Source organism: Myotis myotis, unplaced genomic scaffold, assembly GCF_014108235.1.
Source record: "Myotis myotis isolate mMyoMyo1 unplaced genomic scaffold, mMyoMyo1.p scaffold_m19_p_14, whole genome shotgun sequence".
Lineage (NCBI taxonomy): Eukaryota > Metazoa > Chordata > Mammalia > Chiroptera > Vespertilionidae > Myotis > Myotis myotis.
In genome coordinates this window covers 24672200-24683945 of record NW_023416318.1, presented here as the reverse complement: position 1 = coordinate 24683945, position 11746 = coordinate 24672200, and the positions used below count along the sequence as shown (strand labels likewise).

At 39.8% G+C, this 11746-nt stretch overlaps 1 protein-coding gene across 1 annotated transcript in view; it reads right to left on the bottom strand.

The window, feature by feature from the left end:
- Window positions 1–1284: 1284 nt before the first annotated feature.
- The window catches only part of CLHC1 (clathrin heavy chain linker domain containing 1), a 29045-nt gene continuing 18583 nt past the window's right edge, over window positions 1285–11746 (bottom strand). The window contains exons 10-11 of the mRNA XM_036334542.1: window positions 4935–5114; window positions 1285–1699 (exon numbers count right to left, since the gene is read on the bottom strand). Coding sequence (XP_036190435.1) covers window positions 1503–1699; window positions 4935–5114 — 377 coding nt within the window. The 3' untranslated portion in view covers window positions 1285–1502. The remainder of the gene's footprint in view (window positions 1700–4934; window positions 5115–11746) is intronic.

The window sequence follows — 11746 nt, the reverse complement described above, 5'->3', positions numbered from 1 at the left end:
CTTCACTATCTTTGACCTTCTTTGCGGGAGAACCACCCGGTAATTAGTATTATGTTTAACTGTGGGTTGGTACAATTTTTGTACTCATTCGGACAACCAGTGGCAAGGAGGGCCTGGCGACATTTCGGCTGGTCAGGACTAGTTGGGGCGAAACAGGGAGCGCTACCGGCCTCTAGTGGATACAGGCCAGAATGCCGCTAGACATCCTACAGTGCACAGGGCAACCTCACACAACAAAAAATTATTTAGTTCAAATTATTCATAATGCAGAGATTGAGAAACCCTAACTTACAAATAATTCCACGTCCTACATGTTTTCACCTCTTCAGGAGATTCAGGCACTGCTGTTTCTCCTCCTCTCGGCTCTACCGGCCTGGAGAAATTACAAGCTGCTTGGTGGACAAGCTCAGTGTACCAAAGGCAAGTAAAACCCAACTGTGAGGTGAAAACAAGCTTGCCCTTGGCTCATGGGCTCCCTTCAAAAGGTAGGGATATGCTATGTGGGGATCGGTGAGGGGCCGGCTGCATCATAAAATAACAAGGGATTCTCAAAATTGCTTCCTAGGTCTGGGCCTTGCTCAGGAGCACCAAGAGATGTCTAGCTCCCAGCTCCGTAGTAATCTCATCTCCCCACTTTGAATCAAAGGTTGAACACTGCATAAGCAGAATAACCAGGACCCTCTCCAGTTGGTTTTCAAGCCATCTCAATGATTTTGACAAAACAGACTGCCCACAATCTGGCAGTAAATTGATCAGCCTGGGATATTTTGTGTATGCATTTCTTTTCTGAAGAACAGACTGGACAGGTTAACATTTTTCAAAGCTAAAATTATGGTATTAGCAACAACTTTGCAGCCAGCTTGTGCTTCAACCCTGAACAGCAGAAAAGTCAGCCAAGTCATAAGGGCCTGCTTAAGCATATAACAGTGCAGGATCGCTGCAGAACGGGCAGGATCCTACTACAATATGGCCTTTGAAATGTCTTGAAAACAAAGCCCTCACTTGCAGGTCTGCCCTCATTCCTGCTCCAACTGAAAAGCTCAAAGAGAAAAGAGTGCTAGAATTTTAAAACATTTTAATGTAGAGTAACATTTTTTTCTTTAAAGGGCCATCCTCCTAAGAACACAATGGCATTTGATATTTGGGAAGTCAGACAGACAGGATACAATCACACCTTCTTCAGTTCTTGCTATTAAATTAGATTATCAGAATGGAGCACATCTGCACATTAACTTATGCCCTTAGATAGAAATGCCTAAACATTTCTATACGAAGTTATATTCGTGGATTTTATCAAGATTCAATACAAGAACTAAGTATATGGACAAAAAAAGAAGCAACAATGTAAATGTTTCAAAATCAAATCATAACAAAAGAAACATGATTTATTTCTGAGAGCTTCATATTCCAGATTTATTTATATTAGTTATTTCAGAATCAGTTTGCCCAACCAACATACACAAAATGTTGCAGAAGCTCCCTCAGCTGGTTAAGCTACAGAACTACCAAAACACATGTTGCATTAAGTTGACTGTATCATCCTCTTCAGAAATTTCTATAACTCCAGCCTGAGATCGAAGAATGGACATGATATCATTACATAATCTGTCAAAGCCATTCTGTGAGCATATATTTGCCATTTCTTGCCACCTTTCTAGGGAGCAAAATGGATCATTTACCATAAGATGTTCTATTGCATCTAGGAGAAAAAATATAATAATAAGTATGGCACTTATTCTTACTTAATAATCCACACTTAGCAACTGTTCAGAAATAGAAAGGGGTATTATTTACCTCAGTTACTATGATTCCTGTGCCCGAGTTTAATGTGGAGTGCTTAATCCAGCTCACTGTAATACCTTCTTCTCTTTTTTCATTAATCTTTTCAGGCCTCAATTCAACCCTCTAGCATTTCTCACATTCCCCACTCCTCCACTCACCTCCTCCTTGGTAAAGTAGCAGATACTGAAGGCTACAAGACAGGGAGCTCAGAGAGTGGATAATGTGGGCTCAGCATTATGCAGAGTCCATAAGATACCACTAGAAACTATCAAATAATTGAGAGTAATGGGTCTACTTTGCATGACCCTTCAAACACTTTTACAAATGCCCTAGTAGTGCTCACCCAAGGCTGAAGAAACTCTTTGGCAAACCCTCCATCCTATCTCTAGATAGGGACTTCTTAATGATGGGGCTTCTATAACAAACATTTTTCTAAAGAAAATAATATTATTTCCTTTTAAAAATCCATTATAGTGACCTCCTTGGGAGATATCTATTTATGAAACTCATTTCTTATCTATTTCTTGTATTGTTTAATGATAAGTAATGAAAGTTTTTCATTTTAGAATGCTGTAATCACTATTATTTTATTCTACCCGTGATCATTATTTTTCTATCAAGTAAATATTTTAGTTGATATCTATAATGGTAATTTCAAAATTATCTTCCTCAATGTTTTCATGTAATTTACTGTTCTTTCTTTGACCCTATATGATAATTTAAAATCAAGTTGTCTGCTTAAGTTCCTATATTAAATTAGAGCAACAATTTTCAACCAGTGTACCATAAGAATTTTTTAAAACATGAAATACCTGACTCTTTAGTCAGGGGCACTAACCCGTTTTCCCTTATATTGTCAAATTTAAAAATGACAGCCAATACAACAATAGCCGTCTGGTGTGAATGAATCAAAATTATACCCTTTATTTTTTCAGATCTGCAAAAAGTATTTTTTTGGCACGCCGCAGAATTTTAATAATTAGTGTATGTGTGCCATGAGATGAAAAAGGTTGAAAATTGCTGAATTAGAGAAAGGAAAGAGGAAAGATATAATTAGTTATTTTTGATCCCACTATAGAATAGCTTTAGAGTAAATATATATCATTGTTATTTACATATATATAAGAATAAAAAAATGAATTTTATACCTAAACATTTAAAATACATATAAAAATTACTAATATACACGTATACTAATATAAAGTTTTTACAGGGTTAGCAATTATAATTATTACTAGAGGCCCAGTGCATGGATTCATGCACAGATGGGGTCCCTTGGACTGGCTTGCGCATTCTTGCAATCTGGGACCCCTCAGGGGATATCAGAGAGCCGGTTTTGGCCCAATCCCCATAGGCCAGGCCGAAGGACCCCACAAATCTGTGCACCAGGCCTCTCGTATGCATATAAGATCTTTGGTTAATCTCTTCCCGCCCTCCCCCCTTCCCCCTTCCCTCTGAGATTCATCAGTCTGTTCCATGTTTCCATGCCTGTGGTTTCCACTCCTGCACTGTCTGTCCCCTGGTCGGCCGGTCAGCTGGTTGCTTAGGCTTTTATATATATAGACTAGTGGTCCGGGGCACGAAATTTGTGCACGGCAGCCAGGGGCGGGGGCGGGGGGGGGGGGTCCTCAGCCCAGCCTGCACCCTCTTCAATCGGGGACCCCTTGGGAGAGTGTCTAAACCAGCAGTCGGACATTCCTATTGCAATATGGGACCGCTGGCTCCTAACCACTCACCTGCCTACCTGCCTGATTGCCCCTAACTCCCTCTGCCTGCCTGCCTGATTGCCCCTAACCCCTCTGCCTCCCTGCCTGATCGTCCCTAACTTCTCTGCCTGTCTGATTGCCTCTAACTGCCTCTGCCTGCCTGCCTGATCGCCGCTAACTGCTCTCCCCTGCCGGCTTGATCTCACCCCCAACTGCCTCTGCCTCCCTGATCACCCCCAACTGCCCTCTCCTGCTGGCCTGATCTCACCCCCAATTGCCCTCCCCTCCCAATTGCTCTCCCTCCTGCCCCCATCTCCCTCCCGCCACCCATTTCCCTCCCTGCCCCCCATTTCCCTCCCTTCCCCCAACTGCCCTCCTGCCTGCTGGCCTGATCTTACCCCCAACTACCCTGCCCTGCCAGACTGGTTGCTCCCAACTGCCCTCTCCTGCCGGCCTGATCTTGCCCCCAATGCCCCCCCCCCCTGCATCGGCCTGATCGTGCCCCTAACTGCTCTCCTCTGCCAGCCTGATCACCCCTAAATGCCCTCCCCTGCTGGCCTGATCTCACTTCCAACTGCCTTCCCCTGCCGGCCTGATCTCGCTCCCAACTGCTCTCCCCTGCCAGCCTGATCACCCCTAACTGCCTCTGCCTGCCTGATTACCCCTAATTGCCCTCCCTTGCTGGCCTGATCTCACCACCAACTTCCCTCCCCTGCAGGCCAATTTGGTTCTGATTGGTCGGTTTCTATGCCAGCGTCAAAAGCTCCATCTCCAACCAACCATTGACTCCTCACAGTTCACCCAGATTTGGTTCTGATTGGTCAGTTTCTATGCCAGTCCGCATTAAGAGCTCCACCTCCTAGGCAGCCATTGGCTCCTGGCACTTCACCCAGATTTGGTTCTGACTGGTCAGTTTCTATGCCAGTCAGCATCTCTGGGCCTTATCTCCAGGCCTGATCAGAGAGGCAGGGCTGATCAGCAGCCCCCATGGAGGCCCAGAGAGAAAGAGAGAGGCAATGGCTGATCAACAGCTGCCACAGAGGCTGCGGATCAGACCCTGCCTCTCTCTCCCAGCCTCTCTCGAGGCCTGATCAGCAGCTCCCCTGGCAATCAGTGTTGGGTCGCTGCGCCCGCATCAGCAGGAGTCAGTGATTGACTTCCGGTGTTCGGTCGAGCCTTCGGTCAGTCATTACGGACCCTGGGTTTTTATATATGATGTTCCCCTGAAGCTTCATAAAGATTCTCTCTTCATTCTAATTCCCTCAAAATATATACACTGCTGCTAACAGACTCTCATTGACATGGTGATCTCCACATTTATAAACTAAAGTTAACTGTTACCAAGAATGAACTATTAGAAGATTGAATAACTCAAACATAAAAATCTTGAACCTTTCCCTAAATAAGCCACTACTATTTCTTCTACAACATTTTACCTCTACTTACCTTTCCCACCTCTATTTATTTCATGAAGTAGTTTAATGCCAACTTTTTTCATATCTATAGAGAACAGATAAAGTATAGCAAGACAAAAAGGTAAAAATGGTGGTTTTCCATTCCATTCTTTAGTGAGACACTGAATTAATCCATAGTGGGGACATAACTTTATTAGCTGCATCAGGTCATCTGAAAGCAAAAATGAAAGAAAAAATACATATATATTTATTTATTTATAATTCTCACCCTAGGATTCCATTGTTTTTCGAGAGAGTGGAAGAGAGAGGGAAAGACAGAGAGAAATATCGATGTGAGAGAAACAGATTGATTGGTTGTCTCCTGCATGCACCCTGACCAGGGCCCAGTTGGGGAGGAGCCTGCAACCAAGGTACATGTCTTTGACCAGAATTGAACCTGGGGACCCTTGGGTCCACAGGCTGACACTCTATCCACTGAGCCAAAAACCGGCTAGGGCTGTTAGACTATATCTTGATGCTCATATTTGGTCCAATTTCTAGTGAATATAATGCCTTTTTTTCCGTGCCTGCACAGAAAAAGGGCTTCATAATTTTTTCCCTAACAATATAAAGTATTCAGAAACTAAAAAATGCAGATTTCAAGAAGCCATTAGCTAGTTTAAGTAGCTGGAGGTTAAGCCAGATGAAGTTGCTTACAGTTGACCATTTTTTTTTTTTCTTTTAATTTTTATTGCTTAAAGTATTACAAAGGGTATTACATATGTGTCCATTTTATCCCCCCGCCCTAGACAGTCCCCTAGCCTCCCCTATCCCCCAATGTCTTATGTCCACTGGTTATGCTTATATGCATGCATACAAGTCCTTTGGTTGATCTCTTACCCCCCTACCTCCTGCCCCGCAACCCTCCCCAGCCTTCCTGCTGCAGTTTGACAATCTGTTTGAGGCAGCTCTGCCTCTGTATCTATTATTGTTCAAAAGTTTATAATGGTCTCTATTATCCATGAATGAGTGAGATCATGTGGTATTTTTCCTTCATTGACTGGCTTATTTCACTTAGCATAATGCTCTCCAGTTCCATCCATGACGTTGCAAATGGTAAGAGTTCCTTCCTTTTTAGAGCAGCATAGTATTCCATCGTGTAGATGTACCACAGTTTTCTAATCCATTCATCTACTGATGGGCACTTAGGCTGTTTCCAGATCTTAGCTATGGTGAATTGTGCTGCTATGAACATAGGGGTGCATATATCCTTTCTGATTGGTGTTTCTGGTTTCTTGGGATATATTCCTAGAAGTGGGATCACAGGGTCAAATGGGAGTTCCATTTTCAGTTTTTTAAGGAAACTCCATACTGTCTTCCATAGTGGCTGCACCAGTCTGCATTCCCACCAGCAGTGCACAAGTGTTCCTTTTTCTCCACATCCTCTCCAGCACTTGTCGTTTGTTGATTTGTTGATGATAGCCAGTCTGACAGGTGTGAGATGGTACCTCATTGTTGTTTTGATTTGCATCTCTCGGGTGATTAGTGACTTTGAGCATGTTTTCATATGTCTCTTGGCTTTCTGAATGTCCTCTTTTGAAAGGTGTCTATTTAGGTCCTTTGCCCATTTTTTGATTGGATTGTTTATCTTCCTTTTGTTAAGTTGTATGAGTTCCCTATAAATTTTGGAGATTAGGCCCTTATCAGATATGACATTGGCAAATATGTTTTCCCACACAGTGGGTTTTCTCGTTGTTTTGTTGATGGTTTCTTTTGCTGTGCAGAAGCTTTTTATTTTGATGTAGTCCCATTTGTTCATTTTCTCTTTCGTTTCAAGTGCCCTAGGAGCTGTATCAGTGAAGAAATTGCTTCGGCATATGTCTGAGATTTTGTTGCCTTTGGATTCTTCTAGAATTTTTATGGTTTCCTGTCGTACATTTAAGTCCTTTATCCATTTTGAGTTTATTTTTGTGTATGGTGTAAGTTGGTGGTCTAGTTTCATTTTCTTGCATATATCTGTCCAATTTTCCCAACACCATTTATTGAAGAGACTATCTTGGCTCCATTGTATGTTCTTGCCTCCTTTGTCAAATATTAATTGAGCATATTGGTTTGGGCCGATTTCTGGGCTCTCTATTCTATTCCATTGATCTATATGCCTATTCTTGTGCCAGTACCAGGCAGTTTTGAGAACAGTGGCTTTGTAATACATCTTGATATCTGGTATTGAGATCCCACCTACTTTGGTCTTTTTCAGGATTGCTGCAGCTATTCGGGGTCTTTTTTTATTCCAGATGAATTTTTGGAGAGTTCGTTCTAGATCTCTGAAGTATGCCATTGGTATTTTAATGGGAAGTGCATTGAATTTATAGATTGCTTTGGGTAGTATGGACATTTTAATGATGTTGATTCTACCAATCCATGAACACGGTATGTTCTTCCATCTGTTTATGTCTTCCTCTATATCATTTTTCAACGTCCTGTAGTTTTCTGAGTAGAGGTCTTTTACCTCTTTAGTTAAGTTTATTCCTAGGTAGCTTAATTTTTTTGGTGCGATGGTAAACGGGATTGTTTTTATAATCTCTCTTTCTGAAAGTTCACTATTGGTGTATAGAAATGCCTCGGATTTCTTGGGGTTAATTTTGTATCCTGCTACATTGCCAAATTCATGTATTAAGTCCAGTAGCTTTTTGATGGAGTCTCTAGGGTTTTGTATGTATAATATCATGTCGTCTGCAAATAAGGACAGTTTTACTTCCTCTTTTCCAATTTGGATGCCTTTTATTTCTTCTTCTTGCCGAATTGCAATGGTTAACACTTCCAGTACTATGTTGAAGAGGAGTGGTGAGAGGGGGCATCCCTGTCTTGTTCCTGTTCTTAGGGGGAATGGTGTTAGTTTTTGTCCATTGAGTATGATGTTGGCTGTGGGCCTGTCATATATGGCTTTTATTATGTTGAGGTATGATCCTTCTACTCCCACCTTGCTGAGAGCTTTTATCAAAAATGGGTGTTGAATTTTGTCAAATGCTTTTTCTGCATCAATTGATATGACCATGTGGTTTTTTTCTTTCAATTTGTTTATGTGATGTATCACGTTTATTGATTTGCGGATATTGTACCATCCTTGCATCCCTGGGATAAATCCTACTTCAGTTGACCATTTTTTACTCCAAAAAAAGCAATTTCATATGGTTTAATCTATTGGTTAACCACTGAGGTAATCCAAAGCTACAATCGTGATTTATATTCTTAAAATATATACTTTGTGTTAACTTCCTAAATTTTTTAAAAATATTTCTTTATTGATTTCAGAGAGGGAGGGAGAGGGAGAGAGAGAAACATCAATGATGAGACAGAATCATTGATCAGCTGCCTCCTGCATACCCCCTACTGGGGATTGAGCCTGCAAACTGGGCACATGCCCTTGACCAGAATCCAGCCCAGGACCCTTCGGTCCATAGGCCAACGCCCTATCCACTGAGCCAAACCAGCTGGGGCAACTTCCTAAATTTTTTAAAGTAAAAATGTTCTTCTTGGATCGCAACACAGGTAATTTTCAGAATAATTTCTGATAGACTTTGAAGAACTATCATAAACACAATCTGAACTCTGAAAGACAATATAAAGTAACCTAGTGTTTATTACTTACTGTACTGGAAACTTATATATATTAGATCACTGCATTTAATACTTAGTATTAAGTGAGATATTATTATTCTCACATTACAAGTGAGGAAGCAGGCTTAAAGAAGTTAATTTTCCCAGGTTATACATATGGTATAAAGTAGAACAATTCATATGATCCCCAGAGTCTATGACCTTCCAATCCATAGTGCTGCTCCTCCAAAACAATAATTACATGTGTGTATGCACTGAATGTATGCAGGTATACACATACATGCACACAAACACAGAGAAATTGTAAAAGAGGAAACAAGGAATAACAGAATATAATTCTATGTCAATGCAGTTAAACAATTTTTAGAAATTCCCTAGGGATGAAAGATAAATTTATGATTTGGGTCATTCAAACTATCCTCTACTAAGGTGAAGCTATTTCTATAGCATCCCCAGCCTCCAACATTTCCTAACTCACCTGTCTTCTCCTTTTCATTCAATCAGGTATTTGAATCCCCTTCTCTATGAATTCATTAATTAATCAATATTTACTCAATTATATGCAAGATATGGTCTCCGACTAATCAGAAAGGACACAAATTCAAATCCTATGACCTTTCCCCACTGCTTATGACACTTCAGAATCCATTTCCTTATCCCTTGGTTTGATATATTATTCATCATAATTTATCTCATGAATGTTCTGTTTTAATAAAACTCTAAGATATGGTATTTCTTTAACTCATAAATACCTAGAACAGTGGTTCTTAAAATACGGTCTAGGGCAGTGGTCAGCAAACTCATTAGTCAACAGAGACAAATATCAACAGTACAACAATTGAAATTTCTTTTGAGAGCCAAATTTTTTAAACTTCAACTATCTAGGTAGGTACACTGTTATTAACTTAATTAGGGTACTCCTAAGGCTTAGGAAGAGCCACACTCAAGGGGCCAAAGAGTAGCATGTGGCTCGTGAGCCACAGTTTGCCGGCCACGGGTTTAGGGTCTATAAAGTCAAAACTACTTTCATGAAAATACGAACTTGCTACTTGCCTTTTTGCTTGTCATTCTCTCACAAGGACACAGGGGTGCTTTCCAGAGGCTACAACATGTGATATTACAACAAACTGAATATGGGAGCAAATATGGAAACCCATATACCTTCTATTAAACCAGCCATTACAGAGATTTGCAAAACTATAAAACAATGTCACTCTTTCCATGAAACTATTTGGTGTTGGAAAGTCACTTTTCATTAAAAAAATATTTATAATATGTAAAGATTTATTTTAAATGAATAAATTAATATTTTAAAATTTTATATTTCTCTTAAAATAAATATCAATAGATATTATCAACATAACTAAAAGCTCTTTGTGGTCATCAGTGCTTTTTAAAAGTGTAGAGGAGGACTGAGCCCAGAAAGCTTGGGAGCCTCACCTCAGATCTAGAATAAGCTAGTTTCCAGAGAAGTACATTTATTTGTTTAATGATAATGAAGAAGGTGAACACACAAATCATTTCAGGCTTTATTCTAGAAATTATTAGGAGGAAAAAAACCGAAATGATTCTTTACTTCTAAAACAGATACTCTATTAGCTTTACGCTTTGGGAACAAAAGACTTTTCTGGTTGTGTTTTTGTGTGTGTTTTTAATTTGTAAACGTAAAGCTGATAATCTAAATCTGAGGGAGAACATTTTTCTCTGAAACCAGGAAGTATTAGCAAACTATACCTGTCCTCCGAGGCCTTAGAAAGATACCTTTGAAAGCTACAGTTGTTTCTCATTAAAAAGTAAAATGAACAAAGTAATTTTCAAACAATGTTTGTGTCTTTTAAGTTTAATTTTTCTCAGGTTATTATTTTCATCTTATGATGTTATACTAAATAAATTCTGCAGATAAATATCAAGGTTCTAATTATTTAAGAGTGTTATTACTTAATTATTATACTATATTTAATTATTTTAGAGCAGTGGTTCTCAACTTGTGGGTCGCAACCCCTTTGGGGGTCAAATGACCCTTTCACAGGGGTCGCCTAAGACCATCGGAAAACACATATATAATTACATATTGTTTTTGTGATTAATCACTATGCTTTAATTATGTTCAATTTGTAACAATGAAAATACATCCTGCATATCAGATATTTACATTACGATTCATAACAGTAGCAAAATTACAGTTATGAAGTAGCAATGAAAACAATTTTATGGTTGGGGGGTCACCACAACATGAGGAACTGTATTAAAGGGTCGCGGCATTAGAAAGGTTGAGAACCACTGTTCTAGAGGAATAGAATAATCATGTTCTAAGAGTAATTAAAAACCTATATTCCATGCCTGAACCCCGACTAAAATAATTCTACCTATGGAAAAATAATAAAAAAACTGAATCTGTATACTTAGATAATTATAAAATATATCATTGGAAAGTGTACATAAAATGAATATTGAGTAGTTTCTACTATGCCAGATTCTGTTCTGTTATTGTGTGCATATAGGCAAATTACTTACCTTTCTGTCCTTAGCCTCTCTGGACACATAGGTGTGTTTTTTTTTCCATCTATAAAATTGGGATAATACTAAAACCTGTCTCATAGCCCTAACCGGTTTGGCTCAGTGGATAGAGCGTCAGCCTGCGGACTCAAGGGTCCCAGGTTCAATTCCAGTCAAGGGCATGTACCTTGGTTGCGGGCACATCCCCAGTAGGGAGTGTGCAGGAGGCAACTGATCGATGTTTCTCTCTCATTGATGTTTCTAACTCTCTATCCCTCTCCCTTCCTCTTTGTAAAAAAACCAATAAAATATATATATATGGGGTTTTTTACCTTTTAAAAATGTTTTATTGATTTATCCTTTAGAGCAAGAGAGGGAGGGAGAGAGAGAAACATTGATGATTTTTTTTGTTCCATCTATTTATACATTCATTGACTGATTCCTGTGTGTAGGGCCGACTGGGGATCAAACCCACAACCTTGGTGTATCAGGAGGGCTCTCTAACCAATAAAATAAAATATGTGCCTGGGTTGCGGGCACATCCCCAGTGGGAGATGTGCAGGAGGCAGCTGATCGATGTTTCTCTCTCATCGATGTTTCTAACTCTATCTCTCTCTCTTCCTCTCTGTAAAAAATCAATAAAATATATATATATTTTTTTTAAAAAAAAACCTACCTCATAGAGTTAACATAAGGATTAAATGAGCCTGACCGGTTTGGCTCAGTGGATGGAGTGTCGGCCTGCGGACT